The following is an 18,283-nucleotide window of genomic DNA, read 5'->3' on the forward strand; positions in this document are numbered from 1 at the left end:
TTTTTGTCATATGACCAAACAAGCGCTTTCCCTGAGGAAGGGACCCTGTGCGGTCCCGAAAGCGCCTGTTTGGCCATATGACAAAAAACTTCAATAAATGAAGCTTTTGCTATCTTAAAAGGACTGGTGTGCTGGTGACATTTCTACAATTTTGCACAATAGCTGGGGCACCTTCTAGATAAGGGACAAGACACAGTTTTGCAAGTGTGCATAGAAGCACTATTGTTTAACAATTTTAGAGTGTTTGCATAAAAAAAAAATAGCTCTGCTTTAAAACAGAACTCCCAGGAAAAAAAAAATTCCAACACCACAAGTCAAATAGGTGATTCTAGTGATTCTGTGATTTTGTGACTCTAGTGATTATGTTTCGTAAATGGATGGGCAGAAAAGAAAGGGGCAGGTGAACTAGTTATGTCATGAGGGATTGGCTAATCAAGCGGTTGAAGACTCAAAACTTGGTCAAAGATTGCGGGGGTGGCAAGTGCTGGAGCGCAGCACTGGAGTGGATCAGTTTGGCAGGTAAGTCTGCCATAATGTTCTAATATGCTGTGCATATGGCTAAAAGCTCCAGGGCCCCCCTGTTTTCAGTGAACACAAGGCTTTCCCTTGGCAATATTGTCTTGAACAAAATAAATTTAACTTCAATTAGATAATTTTATATCAATAGACAAATGTAACAAAATGAAAAAATTGCCTTTTTTTGTTGTTTGTCCAGAGTTAGTTTTAAAACATTATTCTCCTGTATAAAATGACACCAAATTTTGTTTTTACAAAGCATAACAAAGGTAATTAAAAAAATAAAAATAAAGGCTTTATTACCAATTCAATTTTTTTTATTCACAAATAAAAAAAAAAATTAAGAAACAAGCAAATGAAAATGGAAAAAAAAGTTTGGTGAATAATAGCTAAGTAAAGAAGAGAAGGAAGGAGTTAATTGGGGCTGATTAACCTAAAGAGTTAAATAGGAACACAGTTTTTTTTTCTTTTTTCATTAACTTGCAAAATGACAGCCGGGAATAGCCATTAAATGCGGCTGGAGACCTGCGGGGGAGGAGGAGGTGTTGGATGTACTACACACACTGAAAGTATTTTGATTATTTCTTTTTAGCATGTTTGGCATGTTTTGCATTCTTATTGTCCATAACTGGTTAAGTAGTATAGGCAGGGCCAGATTTCTCATAGGGCCACCTAGGCCCGGCCTCGGGGCGGCAGTGGTGTGTAATCTCCCAACGCCTGGAACATGTAGGGGTAGTTGTGTTTTTTACATTTAGCCCTACTTTGGGCAAGCGGGGCTAAATGTACAGCAGGTAAGCTGTTCGTCTGTGCACAAGTTATATCGCCCAGATCACTTGTATGCAGCCTGCACATCTGTCCTCCCCCGCCGACTTCCCGCCCCCCTTGTCACTTAACTCTCTCCCTGCCGGCCGGTGAACCTCTCTTCTTCATCTCTCGTGTAAAGAGGCTGAGCTCTCAGCCGTCAGAGGAGTTCCAGCACACTGCTGTGCTAGAACTCCTGTATTGGAGGTGACAGGTTCAATAAAGAGAATCTGTCACCTCCAAATGCTATGACACAGGGGCTTGTTTTCTCCTTTGTGATAGCAATAAAGTAAGCTGGAAAATAATTTAATACAAATTAAAAAAAATAGAAATAATAGTTCACCCCTTCATGACCCATGACAGGATAAGGCTGCTAGATCGCTTCTACGATCTGATAACCGGGACCCCGCCTGACATCCCAGCCATGTTTCCAGGGCTCCGGTGCCCCTCCTACAGGCCCAGGACCGGCTTGCCGGGTGTCATCGGAAAGCTGGGGAGATTGGTGAACGGACGTTGACCGAATCCTCCCCGTACTATGGGACCCTATATATACTTGAAAATAGGACTCTGCCCAAGGCTTTGGTCATAGAGAGGTCAATAGAAAGAATCATTGGTAGGACAGAGACACACTGATTGACCAGATGTCTGAGGGGGTGATTTACTAACCTAAACACACGCACGCACTAGGTGCGTGTGATTTCTACACAGCAAAACGTATTTATCAACTAAAAAGTCTCTAAAAGCATATTTCCACTAATGCCATATATGGAAAAATAATGCACATGATGCATATATAATGCTGCTTCACAGTTTATACAAAAATGGTTAGCTCATGCATTTACATTCCTGCATTCATCAACGCAAGCAGCACAACGTAGAGCTAATTTACACAACATCACCTTGCAATTCATGCAGGGCTTTGCACAACACACCTGCTGGGTGTGTACACACTACAAAGGTGTTTAGATTCCACCAATAGATCATGCTGGGAGGGAACACACTACAGAGGTGTATACTTGTTCGTGGCGTGTTTATAAGGTTAGTAAATCAACCCCTGAGTGTCAGTTCCCAAGTCTTTTTGACAGAAACAATACAAAGAAGAGCTTTGCATTGGTCAAGTGACCAGTGGAGGGAACCATGAAATTCTTGTTCTTTGAAAAAAGGATAGTTTCTTAATGCACCAATTTAGTTAAAACTGATGAAATAACAAAGTATGATTTTTAAACTTGGCCCTGCTTTAAAGCTACAGACAAAATAAAAAAACTAAGCCTTGGAATACATGCAGAGAAATCAGGCTGCCCAGTATTTTAAAAAAATAAAAATAATCCCGGAATTGCTGTATTGCACCATTACTGCCACTTTGTTTTGTTAGTAACATTGGGAAAACGTTGCAGGATGACTGTTCACATACACTTCCTTGCTTCTCTCGCATACACAATGCCTGATGAAAAAAAGACTTGGATATCAGTACTAAATAGTTTTTTTCATCTTCAGCAATCAGAGTCATACCTGCCTTGGTAATGTGAATGTAATTGTTGATCAAGGATACAGAGACAAAAAGAATGTTTCAGAAATTATGGCTGTGATAAGTATGGAAAATGTCAGATGAGGTTTTCCATAGTCGAATTCCTGACTTAAGAAACCATGCAGTACAATGTGTAGGATTAATAACTCACTGATTGGTGCACTTTTAATCAAAAAAGTGCACCAATCAGTGAGTTATTAATCCAAAAGTACTGTGTTTTTGAGATTCAAAGATATCTATGAATAACTGTTTGCTTTGCAGATTTTAAATTACTATAATTTAATTTTCTATCTGGAAACATCAGCTGGACTTCTGCATCACGTCTTCGTCATCAAGTGGATACGTTTGAAACGTAGAAAGACAATTATCCGCCATGTCCTTCGGGTTTGGTAAACATCTCATTAAGCCATCAGTTACCTTCTTGAAGACCGAATTATCCTTTGCCTTTGTGAATAGAAAACCAGTGGTACCTGGACATGTGTTGGTTTGTCCACTGCGACCTGCAAAACGTTTTAGGGATCTGTGGCCTGAAGAAGTTAGTGACCTTTTTACCACTGTACAAAGAGTTTCGAATGTCGTGGAGACCCACTTTGGTGGCACTTCTTTAACCATTTCAATCCAGGATGGCCCAGATGCTGGACAGACTGTCAGTCATGTTCATGTGCACATTCTACCCAGGAGACCTGGAGACTTTGAAAGAAATGATAAAGTATATGAAATTTTGCAAGAACATGACAAGGAAGGACAGGACTCTCCAGACAAATGGAGAACAGAAGACGACATGGAAAGAGAAGCTGCATCGCTTAGGAAATACTTTTAAGTCTTTTCGACATACTCCTGTACTAAAGTAGTAGAGAATTGTGGTGGGGTGGGGAAGGGGGGGAGAGGTAGATATATACTTTGTTCTTCCAACTATTAATTTTGTTGGTGCATTGTAAAAGCATATGTAAAGTTAAAATGTAGTTGTGTGTGCTTTCATTCTGGCAGTGTATTATTAAGGCAACATATCAAGGTTAGGTTGTAAGATCATTAGGTATAACAATCTCAGTAGTCCATTAGCATCTTGAAATGCCGCCGCCCTCTTTAACAACCTAACCTCTATACAGTAATTATATGCGGCGGGCTCACTCAGTATTTCTAACATATTATAAAAACTGCATAATTGGAAAGAAACAGAAATAGCCACACTGCAAACTGCATGTAAGTTTATTGAACATGTCTGTACAAAACTGCTTTTATTTTTGCATCAACTCATGTATTTACACCATATATTTTTCTTTCACAAAGATTTTATTGTTTTTTGTTTTTTTTTTTGTATGCAAAATACAAAGATAACAAAATTAATTGCTTGCATGCCATGTGGCGAGTAATAATACAGAAAGCACACATTCTTAGTGCTGTGCAGAGCACAACAAAGTACTGTGGGTAACCAACAAATATGGTATGAAGGATCCTGAAAAATGTCATAATAAGAACAGTACTGTATAGACCTAATGGGCAAACATAAGTAGACGAGGAGAAAGGATCACAATAGAAGAAACATTTCAATTCAGCATTCTGATCCTCTAGAAAGGGAGGCCCATAGATCTATCAACATCGTGCAACATGGCATGGGGTCCAGAGGGGAAGGAGCATGTCAATCGGCAGGGACGTTTGGGGGAAAAGGGAAAGAGGAGGGACAATGAGTGCAACAGAAGGTACAGAGAGGGAGAAGGGAGGGGGTGGGAAGGAACAAGAGGAAGGTCGGGTAGGAGAAAGCGCAATATAGGAGGAGACGGGCATGAAGAGGGACGGGGGGAAATACAAGGGTTCTAGATGGATAGCAGCTGTGAGTTGAAAGATGGTGGTCTGGAATAATAGATCCAGGGCTGCCAAATCGGTAGGAAGCGATCATGTGTGTCAGACAGTATCGCCGTCTGTTTTTCATTCACCAAAATATCGTCAAGGCAATTTTTGACCTCCCCGAAACTCAGGGACGGAGTTTTCCACGCTCTGGCGATAGTCATTTTGGTGGCGACAAAGATGTGGGATACTAGGAGTCTTTGAAAACGTGTCGATTGTGGAATTGGCTGCAGCAACAATGTCTCACACGGTTCCCTTCGCAAGGAAACTTGGAAAAGAGAACAAATTAGGCCATATACACTATTCCAAAGGCGGGACACCTGGGGACATGTCCACCAGAACACCATATATTTTTATGGTAAACATTAAACATAGACCCTACTGTTCTTTTTTAGGTTGCTGTTTATTTTTTCATCAGAGGTATAACCCCAATGTATACATTTCTCATGGGAGTTCAATATTCAAATGGCTCCACCCTATCTATTTTACTATTAACATTTGAGTTCTGTGAGGTGGGCCGGTCCTTTTATATACAGTGGTCTTTTTGGTCTACCCAGTGTCACCATATGTTGAAGATTTTTTTTCTTTCTTACCAGTTCAATCCAGTCATGAAATTTGAGCATTTACAATGCATAGCTATTAATTTGTGGGTAATAGAGGTGACAATGTGCTGTTGTCTTAAAAGAGAACTATGGGGTAAGTGTTTTTCCTCATAGTTCTCCTTAGGGTCACGGGAGGACATATACTAACCTCCTCCCATGACCCAAAGCTCAGTATATAGCAAGCTATTGCCCGCGATATACTGAGACTGCCACACCTGGGACGGATCCCGACAATACTGTAGAGATCCACCCAGCTGCGTAAGTGACAGCTGGCTCTGAGAGGCAGAGCCCGCTGTGCCAGCCCCTCCCCCATTCGTTCCTCCAGTCAGCGCTGGAGGATCGGAGAGGGTAGGGGGGAATCCCTGCGGGGAGCGGTGACTGACAGTCACTGATCACTGCAGGGAGATGACTGGGAAGTGAGCGAGCACTGGTATGGGTCACAGGTCGGCTCTAACTATGAGAATGAGTGGAAATCACTTGCCTCATAGTTCTCCTTTAAGTACATTGCTACTGGATAATGTGAGAACACACCTTGAGGGTAAATTGTGCTATTACACATATAAAGTATATCAAACAGGGTAGAGATACATTTTGAAATCTGTAACCAAGAGCCTAATTTTAGGGCTTCCCTATGTCATGTGCTGGAAATTTCCTACCTCCAGTCTGCACTTGAAGCATAAATCACTGAGTATACTTTGCGCTTTTTGTAGTATAGTAACCGTATAATATGTATGGTGAAAGTATCTAACTTGTATTAATTCATATCTGAATGACACTATTGTAGACAGGTAGTACTTGAGAACTTCCTTCCATTATTTCTCCTTTAGGCTATGTTCACAGCATGTCTGGACCAAATCTGCAAACGCAGTGCAGTGCATTTTTGCAGCGATTTTACCACGTTCCAGCGCAGGGTTTTTTTTATAGCTTCAAATGGGCTTTCGGGTGCAGTCCAGTGCGTTCCAGTGCATTTGCATGCATTTCTGAGAGTGCATTCCAGACCAGAGAAAATTAGACGAGCAGTATTTTTTTTGTCTGGACTGGAACGGACTGCACTGGTGTGAACAGAGCCCAGAAATACCATAGGAATTTATTGGGATGGTTTTTTGGTCCAGGAAAAAACTGTTCTGGTCTGGACATGATCCGGACATTGTGTGAACAAGCCCTAAGACAGGGAATATCCTGCTGCCATTTATTTCATACTTTATCAATGTTAGTTTGTTGGCCTATAATAGTGTAGAGTAGACTTTACTAATTTATTGTGTTCTGTTGACAACAATAAACACTCTATAGTAGTATTCAGTTATACTCCTTTTAACCCATGCTGAGCCATAGCTGCATATCTGAATTTAACATACTGATAAAATCATCAAGTAGATAGTATAGGGCAGCCTTTCTCAACCAGGTTCCTTGGAACCCCAGTGTTCCACCATAGAGCAATTTCTACCTCTCAGACAAGTTACCACTGACACCTTTAATCTCAGCTATTTGTAAGGAACGCATTCTCCAATTCTCCATTCTGTGTGCAGGATCTGATTAGAAACTTTTAACAGCAGCCAAATGCATGTAAACACATGTAAATGTGGCTTTAGGCAGGTACACCACGAAAAAAGTGATCTGGGAAGCATAAAAGTTGTTGATGCCTCTCAGATGACTTGTCCTGCATTTAGAAAAACAGAATCCAGGAATGCCAGTGTGAATGATGCCTGAGGGTGGCACTACCCTGACCACCTATGGGGGCCTTTTCTCACTGACTATCAATGTGAAAAGAGGACACTACAATCTCCTTATTTCGGTCTTTTTTTCCCCCTCCATATTACTGAAAATACTTTGCCATATGAAGCAGCCCTGCGTGTCAAATACAATAAGGAGGTATTCTTATACCAATACTGTTAGGGCTGGTTCACACCACAAAGTCTGCGTTCCGGAGCATTCTGCCTCTAGAACGCAAGCCGACTGGCTCCCTGTGTTCATGGGCGGGAGGGGGCGTGACGGTGCATTGAAATCAATGGCACCGCAGTCACACACCCCTGCCTGCACCTGAACGCGTGACACAATTAGTGCCTTTGTCCCGGTCCAGTGCGATCTGCAAAAATAGTGCTTGTAGCATTTTTGCAGATCGCTAATGTGCCACGCGTTCTGGTGTGGGCGATCACCCAGGGGGGGAGGCGGTGGGGCTGCGGTGCTATTGACTTCAATGCACCGCCCTGAATGCAGGGAGTCAGCTGGTTTGCGTTCCAGTGTGTTCCAGAGGCTCTGGAGCGCAGACTTTGTGGTATGAAGCGGCCCTTAATGCTAATTTCCCGTGAGCCGTATACATAATACATAATTAGCAGGGGTTCTTTGACCCCTGAAAATTAGTCCAAGGGTTCCTCTGTGTTAAAAGGTTGAGAAAGGCTGGTGTAGGGTATGGCTGGTCTAGGGTATTGCTGTTGCTGTCTGTTCCATTTAAGGTAGCCCAGTAAAGACCATTTAATTTTTTTAATTCATTTATTTGTGCATACAGCCATATGTGGTTTTAGGGTCAATGTCAAAAGTCTCTCATCTCCTAGGAGTTTCAATGCTATCTAGAAATTGTTTAAAGCTAAAATCCCGAATAGGCAAATATTGTTTAAATACAATATGCATATGTATTCTTACTTGTATGTTGGTGTGCATTGTTTATTTCTTCCAGATCTGTGCATTATTGTAGTGTCAAACTTTGCCTCTGTGTAGGAGTTTTCTGTAATAAAGACCAGGCACTGTTGCTCTCCCCTCCTGAAGTTTTCTGCAGTCAGCTTGGAATGCGTGGGCCTGCAGGGGCCCCCATAGCTCTGCTCTCTGCACAGGCTATGTTCAGCAAAGTAATAATGTCACTGCTACATTTACAAGGTAATATCTGGGTTTGGAAAGACATTTGGTGCATACGTAGTGGATTTATAATATTAAAAGCTGCAGCTGTCATTTTCTAAAACTGTAAAAAAAAATCAATGCAATATGGTGACCTGGAGGCGTTTTATAGAATTGCTGTTCAGAACGCCTTCATCCCTTGCAATAGGAATTTAATGTTTGGTGAAATACTCCCTAATGACCCATTCAGACCACATCCAGATTACCTCCAGACCAGACTGTTTCCGGACCCAAAATGCATCCCAATGTATCCCTATGCTATTTCTGGCCTCTGTTCCCACCAGCGCAGTACGTTCCAGACCAAACCAGAAGTATACTGCTCGTCCTATTTTGTCTGGTCTGGAATGCACTGGAACACATCAAAAACGCACTGGAACGCATCTGTAAGACCATTTTAAGCTAAAAAAAAAATCCAATCGCAGCAAAAATGCAATGCACTATGTTCCAGATCTGGTCCGGAAAATGGTGTGAACCCAGCCAAAAGGTTCAATTGCTTCTAAAAGGACGTTTAAGCTGCCCATACACCTGATTATCGTACGATAATCGCAGGTGACCCCGCGATCGTACGATAATTGTAAGATGTATGGGCAGCGTGTGACTGCATTTACTGTACGGTCGCACGATTTTCGTATTACGAGCACTCTAGAAAACCCGCCGAAAATCATACGATTTTCGGCGTGTTGGTAATGCGATCGCAAGACGAAAGCCGCACGGCCCGAGGTGTGTGCTCGTAATACGAAAATCGTGCGACCGTACAGCAGCACTGCCCGCTCACCATTGCAGTCATCTGTAAGCCCTCCCCACAGCGGGGAGGACTTGCAATGAACGTAAGTACGATCTGCCTGTCCAAGATGGGCTGGTCGTACAAACTTTTAATCACCTTACAACCATCGCACAATGAAAGTCGTGCGATGGTTGTAAGTAGGGATGTCCCAATACCGGTACTAGCATCTGTATCGGGACCCATACATGGCATTTTGACAAGTACTTGTCAAAATGCCCCGATACATAGCGCCAAAGCTTGCGCTATGGTATTTTTTTTTCTTGCCTCGCCAGGCGTCGCGTCACTGCTGCGCCGTTGGGCGGCGCTCCAGGTGGGGTCTTAATTTAGGTGGCTGACAACTGCCCAGAGGACCCCACTCGGAGCGCCGCCCACCGGATCAGCAGTGACGTGATGCTCCTCTTCAGCTCAGCGCTGTCCTTCAGTGCCGGAGAGCAGCAGCGAGTCAGCGCTGCTCCGGTGGGAGGAGCTCCAGGTGAGATCTTAATTTAGCTGGCCGGAACCTCTGGGCCAGCTAAATTAGGACCCCACCTGGAGCTCCTCCCACCGGACCAGCGATGACTCGTCGCTGCTCTTCCGCACAGTGAGTGCGCGCAGGGGGTGGGCTTTACTATTAAGCAGGAGATAAATGTAAATCTATGGCCTCCAGTGCATTAGCAGTGTGTACACACTGCAGAGCCAACCAAAGGGTATTGCACAGCACACCTGAGACTCTGGTGGGCTGTGCAGAATCTATGCTGGGCTCTGACAGAACAGTCCTCTTACCTTTCATGGCCTGACCTCTTTGGAACACGGCCTCCTCATCCTCAGCACCCGACACGGCCTCCTTGTCATCTTCGCCGCCCGACTGGAGCTCAGGTGATGCCTCCCACCTCCTCCGTCGGTGTCTCTGCCCCCTGCCTCCTCCATCTTCGCCCCCCACCTCTTCTGTCTCTGGGGCCACTCGACAAATTTTCTTCTCTCATGTGGGCCGCTTGCCAAATTTCATACTTTAAAATAAAATTTAACTGTATCCGGTATGGTACTACAGACACCAATATACACACACACGATAAGGCCCTATTCATATCTGTAGGTATTAGGGATTCCTGCACCAGAAATCCCTAATCTGGTGTTTACACATGGTAGCTATACCCATTACAGTTAATAATAAGTGACAGCAGCTCCATGTAAACGCCTGCACACCACATGTAATGATACGTGATATGATTACATGTGTTTAGAAAACACTCTCCCTGGATGCACGATCTTTGCGTCCAGGGAGAGTGATTGATTCCTAACCGAATGTAAACATATCACGTATCATTACATGCGGTGTGCAGGCGTTTACATGCAACTGCTATCACCTGATCATTAACTTAGGTGACACCTGCCACTTGTAAATGCCAATTTAGTGATTTCTGCTGCAGGAAAACGCAAATTCCTGACGCAGAAATCCCTAATTGCACCTAAAATAAAGGTATGAATGTAGCCCAATACACTTCTCTCTCCCCCCGCCCCCCCCCAAAATGAAAAAAAAATTATTTTGTATTTGCTAAAAACCCAAACAATTATACAGTTTCTAAAAGCAGAAGCTTCTGTAAAATGTCCATAAAGATAAGGAACTTAGCCAAGTCATAGGCACACCACTGTTCCTAGAGTACCCGTGGATGTAATCAGGTCCTGGAGATTTGTTGTCATTTAGATCAAGAATAAATCCTGAGTAGACCTGATACCCACAGAGAACCCAAGGGTAGGAAGTGAAGAAAACTCCCAAAATGGGAATGGGGGAGGTAGAACAATCCTCATTATAATACGCCCTGAGCACAATACGAAGAATACGCAATTTTTTTTAAACTATGGCAGCTTCAGTGGCCACACGGGCATTGTTTACACTAGGGACCAGCCAGTCATGCATTGTAACCAGGTAGTACAAAAAAAAAGGCCATGCCTGCCTTCATTGGAGGAAGTTGTTACATTTCAAGTGCAAGTCTAGGATACAATGCTGACACAGGAAGGTCAAACAGATGGAGTCAATCTTTCTAAAGTATCTCTTCAGGATCTGACATGGAGATACAGTTCTGAGAGGAGAATCATCTTAATGGTAACTCAACCCATAAGCTCCAGTGGCAAATCCATCTATTGTTTAGTTTTAATTTGGAGGGTATTAATCACCAAGAAGAGGTCATTAGATACATAATTAGTGATTGGGAGTTGTATCTGAATCCCCAGGTATTTAAACTCAATTTTCAAATGGGATGAGGAGGAATCCAGAGGAAAAAGGAGGGTCGAATTCCAGTTTACACTAAAACCCAAATTCTTCGAAGTATTATCTGCATAGAGAAATATTCCCTCCCACAGAATGCAGACATTTTATATTCAGGGAAGACTTGATCAGGGCAGCCAGTGGTTCCATTTCCAAAGCCTACAGAACAAAGGATAATGGACATCCTTGTTGAGTGTCCCTAGAGACATTAAAGGGTGGGGAGATCGTATTTACCTTAACTCTCGCCACTGGGGAGGTGTACAAAATTCGAACCCAATATATCAAGTGAGGACCAGAACCAAACACCTGGAGAACACACAAAAGTATGGCCATTCCACACTGTCAAAGGCTTTATAGGTATCAAAGGAAACAATAGCCCTACTTTCCATGTGGGAGTGAGGGAATTGCAAATAGGTAAAAGCCTACAGATATTCATTGTAGCAGAGTGCTCTGGCATGAACCCCGCCTGATCACTAGCAACTGGGGAAGATATGTGTTTACTGATTTGCAACACTAGAATTTGGGTGAGAATTTTCACATCAACATTAATAAGGGAAATCAGGCAGTAGGAGTCACACTTGGTCAGATCTTTTCCTGGCTTCAGAAGCAACACAATCATAGCCTCCCTCATAGTGGGTGGAAGGGCCTTTAAAACAAAGGCTTCTTCAAACATAGCCAGGAGATGGGAACACAAGGGCTCACCAAATACCTTGTACCACTCTGCCATAAAGCCATCCACCCCTAGGGATTTCTTTGGGAGGGACTACAACTTTACTAATCTCCTGCAGAGCAAATGGAGCCTCAGATTGTTCCTGGCCTGAGAGGATCAACATGGAAGGGTTAACTGAGATAAATAACGATTTAAGTCATCATCATCTATCAACGCATTTAAATGGAAGTGTTCCCGCCAGAGACGGGTCCCCCCCACTTCAGCTGGCCGTCTAATGGGGCGGCACCCTGACAAGCAAGACACAGCCCCGTCATCCCGCATGCATTTAAATGCGCCTTAAATGGTGCATGTGCACACCTCCTGGTCCACCCTGGGAGTGCACGTCACCCGCCGGTTTGAGCGGCGTGTGGCGGTGCATCAATTAGGGAGAGTGGGGGACATAGAATGGGGGGCTCGCTCTGGGGGAAATATGGACTCACCTCGGCTTACCAATTAGATACTTGTATAGTTATTTATTTAACTTATCAAACTTTCTACCTCTATTTTTTATGTCAGCAATACCACTCCACATGATTTAGCCTATGGGTGCTTATTGATGTGTATGGGTTGCTATGCATCTCATTTTATTTTGTACGGAGAGTTGGACAATATTATGTTTATGTAAGTTTATGATACTAATAGGGTAGTTTCTATATGGCAGTATAAGAGCCGATACATAGTGTTATAATTATGGGCATGACAGACATTTGTATCTTTGTTAGGTGGATACTGAGGGATGTTCGATTCCTCCATTTCGGGTGTCCATGTGTGTCCTTTGCCTCTCTCGGATTTGCAGGTGTTGTTCCTCCGATTAGTGGTTTGACCCACCACCACTTACCAGACAAAATGGTATTTACTTGATATATCATCTATTGTATTGGCATGGGACTTTTTGTTTGTATATAATTTATTATGTAATTTAGTTACATGTATGTATGGATGTATGTGTGCTTAATAGATTCTTGCTATCAGTGATCTCCCATACTTCCTGAAGAAGCCTGTGGCGAAGGCTGGACCCACTGCACATTCAAGCATCAGTTTACGAGAAACATTATAAATGAAATATGGATATTATTTAAAGTGGAACATTTTTTGAAATAGATAAGACTATACAATGTGCATGTGTGATCCAGGGGGGGCGCTACGCTTTGGGTCAAGAACCTGCTTTCTGGGATATGTTTTTTACAGTGGTTTTATGGCTATTTCTAATAATCATGTAACCCTTTAAAAATTAAATATTATAATAAATGTATTGTCTTATGAATTTGTTAAGAATATTTTGTATTTAATATAACCCATGCATTCGGATATGACACCTTAAAAGCCCAATGGTTTTTTCTTTTGTTAGTATTTCAATATAGGGGTGTGGTGTCCTAATTTTCTTTGGTGGTTCAACCATTTATTTTTTTTTTAGAAAACAGGTTTATTTATTTCACAGTATTTGAAATGTCATAAAACCAAAATTTTACAAAATGTGATTTTCTTAAACCTGAATAAATGTTAAAGTATTAGTTCATAGAAGTCGCATTTTTAGTAAAACCAAATGCACTCTGCAGCATTTTGTTATCCCCGCAGTGCTCCCTACACGAGATAGAACTGTGGCCAGACAGTGATTGTACCCAACAATGACATCACTGGACCAGAGAGACCGAGGAGAACCACTTAGGAGGGTGTATGCAACAGGAAAAATTGGTCATCTGCAGCTAGAAACCAAAACATCAGCCTAAAGCCCAACTCCGGGTACAATTATCTTAACATGTTTACAGCCGCTCAACAATAGGGGACCTCAGAAGCCAATTCTCATCACACAGGGATTATTCCATGTCCTGCAAATCACTGTTTACTGATATCAGTGCAGCTCCCGCTATACTCCCTGGCCATTCTGGATGTAAGCACTGCGTCTCTGTCTCCGCCCCTTCTTTTCTCCTTACCCTTCCCAAAACTCTCCACTATTATATATGCTACAAGGTAGGAGGGTGGAAACAAGACCACAACGCTGGGATCTAAGAGACCCGCAGCCCTTGCATCCAGAACGCCAGGATCTAAGAGACATGTAGAACACTGGGATCTAAAGAGAGTTGAGCAGGGGCTCGTTACAGTTTACATGACATTTTATCATGGAAGCATTACAAGCTTTATTCTATTTGAATGTACCTTTAGTTTAGGTCCGGCTCACTGCTGCACATCCCTTAGACTCCAGCACTGATATTTGGGAAGGCTTCTACTCCTACGTACTGATACTTCCATTGAGCTCATTATTACCAGTATAAGGGGTAGAATGATGCCCATCATTCCACTCACCCCATCGTTCCTCCAGGTTCATTTTACCAAATCTTTCATTTCCCCCAAGCGAAGGGGCTGCATTTTGTGAACATTTACGGCCCCAGCCACCCCTGTGATTAAGTTCCAGACATGTGACCCCATGTATTATTTTGGCTTCATAATTCTAAAAGCAAAAGAACGTTATTTCAGCAATTAAACTGTAGTCCGGGTCCCTTCACCGACACTCCTGATAAACATCGGCCTGACCCCACAATTGTTTTGCATAGAGGAAATAAAACGGCTTGGTCAGTCTATGTGGCAATGTGCTGTGCACCCCTCTGTGCGGATCTGTAAGGATAAATCAACTAGACTTGCTGCACCCTCCCTGAAGACGCCCCGCCAGCCAGCTCCCTCAAATATGAACGACCTGTGCTCGACTTGGCCTGTACAAGTCAAAGTCACTCTGAAGTGACGGTCGGACGACAAGCGAAACGTCCCCAGGAAAAACACAGCAAACCCAGTGGCTTTGACCCACTCTTACACATATAACATGACCCCGGATGAATGAGAACCTTCACAGACACCCCTTTGTGTGCTGACCATCATTCAACAACAAAATGATGAAAACAATCAAAGTGAATAAGTGAACACAACACAAATATATACAACGTAGAAGAGTGAAGGATTGAACGTGATGAGGAAGACAATGAAGTGAACAATTCTAGGTAGTGACTTTAAGGTGCACCCGACCTCAGCCCTCCAGCTGCTCAAAACCACAAATCCCACCATGTTTCTGCCTCTGGGAGTCATGCCCGTGACTCTGTCTCGCAACGCCTCATGGGACTTGAAGTTCCACAACAGCTGGAGTGCCAAGGCCGCCCACCCCTGCTCTTACAGGTCTGTTTTTAAAACTTTGTAGTGATCTATGCAACAGCAGCCTGACTTTTAGGGCTGACCGCTGATCTGCAACTCTTTCTCCCCCTCGGTTCATGTGTGCCTATTACAGCCAACTCCCCCCCCCCTTTTTTTTGCCGTTCTCTGCAGACCAGTGTCCTTGTTCTCCTTCCCACCAGAGTTCACGAGCAGACCAGATCCCGTGCCCTGAGTGACGTTTGGCTGGAAGGGTTTTGGCTTTGCTGATGCCGGGATCTTGACATGAGTGGGGAGTTTGCGTGACGAATGAGGCTTTTTACTGGTAGCAAAGAAAGCCGCTCCCATGGTGAGTTTGGGCCTAGGTTTCACTTTCAGTCCCAAGATGGCGCTCTTCTGGGGACTGGCGACATGGTCCTCTGTGGTGACTGGTGCGGGGGGTGTCTGGGAGGAGGTCCCCTTTACCGGAGCCTTCTTCTGTGTTTTGGGGGTCGATGCACCGCGACTCGCAGCCCTCTTCTTCTGACCTGATGGCTTTTTTGCTTTTGTCATCTTTGAGGGACCTTTCCTCTCTAGCCTCTTTGTTGTATTTCTATCTGGAGGCGAGGAGGCCGTCCCACCCTTGGGACTTGGTTTCACTGATCAGTCTTCTCTCCAGCGGGCTCACATACATAGCTCCTCTCTTATAGAAAGACTTTGTTGGCATGGCAGCCTTCTGGGCAGAGGTGGGCGACTTCAGCTGTGGAAAGGCGTGGGCATCGATTTCCATTTCCTCCTCCAGTGGAGGGGAGACGACCAGCTTCCTGGCAACGCTGGACTTCATAGGAGAGGCCCTGAAATTCTCCTTCTCCTTGGGGTCCATCTTGGTGGTGTAGGCTGGAGTGGGAGAACACTTCATGATGTTGCTCTTGTTGGAGTTCCTGGGCTGTAGGGGAAGTTAGAACAACAGTGCAGTCCACTATTAACCTCTTGTCCGGGGTCCCAATCGATGACAAATGTCTCTTCCTCAGGTACAGGCAGGCACTGGTTCCATTACTAACCTTCTGCATGAAGGGTGACAAATCAGAATCTTGTCCCCCCTTACGAGGAGTCTTGAAGGCCTCGACCGCCACAGCCCTGCACCGACATCGCCTCGGTATAGAAGTCAACCAATTTTGTTTACAATGATCGCGCTATACATGCTGTTTTTGGGTTTGATAAGTTCCGCTTATATCGTGCAACATAAAAATTTGCAACTGCCGCCATTTTATTCTACAGAGTCTTGCCTTTCTGAAATATATGTTTGGGGGTTTGAAGTAATTTTCAGGCCTAAAATGTGGATAACAAGGATGCAAAAAACGGAAAAAATGGCGTCAGTCACTAAGGGGTTAATCTCCTGGTATTCCAGGACAAAATCTTACAAGCATTAGACATAAACCAAATAAAAGAAAATCATGGACCAGTAGCATACATAATGAGGATAATAAAAAGAGCAAAAATATAGATCACAGAGGCAAGAACACACCCGTCTCACCTTGATCATTAAGCTAGCTATAACAAGCCCAGAGACCCAAAAACAACTACGGCGAAAACTGCAACTACCACTAAACTGGGGGAGTCTGCAGCAATAATGCAGACATCTATCTTCATCCAACTCTGATGAAGCAATCAGTTCTTGGATTAGAGGCCCAGAAGAGGAATCCCAGGGGAGGGGGAACATGTGAAAGTGAAGGGTATTAAGTGGGAAATGTCCGCCTGAGAGGGCACGTAACCATTACTTCGGGGCTATGAAATACAAAAAAATAAATAAAAGAAAAATGGACAGCCATGTCTGCTGACCATCAAGTGAGGGTGTACAGTGGAGCCAAGAAGCAGACAAACATGGGCAAAGGTCCATCTATGCCTACATAGATGGGGAGGCAGAGGAAGGGGCAGTGACACTGCTGTGTCCTATTTTGACCATCGCACTGTCCGCTACCAGCTGCTGTGCAGGATGACTAGAAGAGTGTAATGAGGACTGGAGCTCAGTGGCTGCTCAGCTAAACCCCTGGTTTAAATATATACAGGTGGTCCCCGGGTTACATACAAGATAGGGACTTTAGGTTTGTACTTAAGTTGAATTTGTATACAAGGTCGGAACAGGTAAATTTTTTAAGTGCAACTCCAGCCAAATTTTTTTAGCATAGGGAAGGGTCACGGTTCTTTTGCTGTCTGTTCCTGTTGTTGAGAAGATAATAGAATTAAAACATTTTTTTTTATTTAAAATGACACAGCAAAAAAAAGATTTTTTCTATTTTATTTTATAAACTTTATTTTTTATAATTTGTTTGCATTTTTAATTTTTATTTAACTTTTTCTTTACTTTTTTTTGTCTTTTTAAACTTTTTTGGGGGATTTTAATGCTGGGAGCCATAGCCAGCCTGCTATTTGATATTTCAAATTGCAATAGCAGGCTGGCTATTGCATCTGCCCACTGCCTGCTGTCAATAAGCAGAGGAGGGGCCTGAAGCAGAAAGTTCTCTATCAGGTCCCCCCATGCTGATTGACAGCAGACAGTGGTCGGGTGCAAAAGCCAGCTTGCTATTGCATTTTACAATATCCAATAGCAGGCTGGGTATGGCTCCCAGCCTGCAATGAAGAGTAGGCAGGGGGGCGGGGCAGAGGAGCCGCGGCAGGACCAGGAGACCATAGGATCGTCCGGACCGGGGAAGCTGACGGAACGGCTGAAGAGGAAGCCAGCACATCAGCGGAGGGACGTGGGGCATCGGCGGTATGCAGCGGTCTGTGTCCCCGCTGCCTCCGCCAACACAGGCACGGATTTGAAAGGACACAGGTCGCTGCAGCCACAGTTCTCCTAAATGTACCGGCGTAGTAGTCGGACGTCCGTAACCCGGGGACTGCCTGTATGTATTTTACACACATACAAAGTATGTATAGTGGTCCTGAAGTGGTAAAAATGCATAAGAGTGAAGAGGAATGTTTTGCCTGTTCTTTGGATAACCAACCAGTGAGACAATTAAAAATGCTAGAAGAGCTAGTACAGTTCCATTGAAAGGGACAATAGCATTAAATGCTAAATTCTCCACCATTCATACCATGTTCCATGCTACACCCATATTTAGGATGCAACATGGAGCCATTCTGCAGCCCTCCACCCTCCAACTACACCCACTTACCTAAATTATGGGGTGCTCATACCAGCAGGCTTCTGTAAATAATTCAGTGCAGTTTGTACACAAACCATGAACATTACTGTATATTTTGC

At 43.7% G+C, this 18,283-nt stretch overlaps 1 protein-coding gene across 1 annotated transcript; it reads left to right on the plus strand.

The window, feature by feature from the left end:
• Positions 1-3,199: 3,199 nt before the first annotated feature.
• On the plus strand, positions 3,200-3,705 carry FHIT (fragile histidine triad). The gene has a single exon (XM_018563928.1). The coding sequence runs from the start codon at positions 3,216-3,218 to the stop codon at positions 3,660-3,662; it is 447 nt and encodes a 148-aa protein (XP_018419430.1). The 5' UTR covers positions 3,200-3,215; the 3' UTR covers positions 3,663-3,705.
• Positions 3,706-18,283: the final 14,578 nt, after the last annotated feature.

This window comes from Nanorana parkeri, unplaced genomic scaffold (genome assembly GCF_000935625.1).
Source record: "Nanorana parkeri isolate BGI_ZX_2015 unplaced genomic scaffold, ASM93562v1 scaffold711, whole genome shotgun sequence".
Lineage (NCBI taxonomy): Eukaryota > Metazoa > Chordata > Amphibia > Anura > Dicroglossidae > Nanorana > Nanorana parkeri.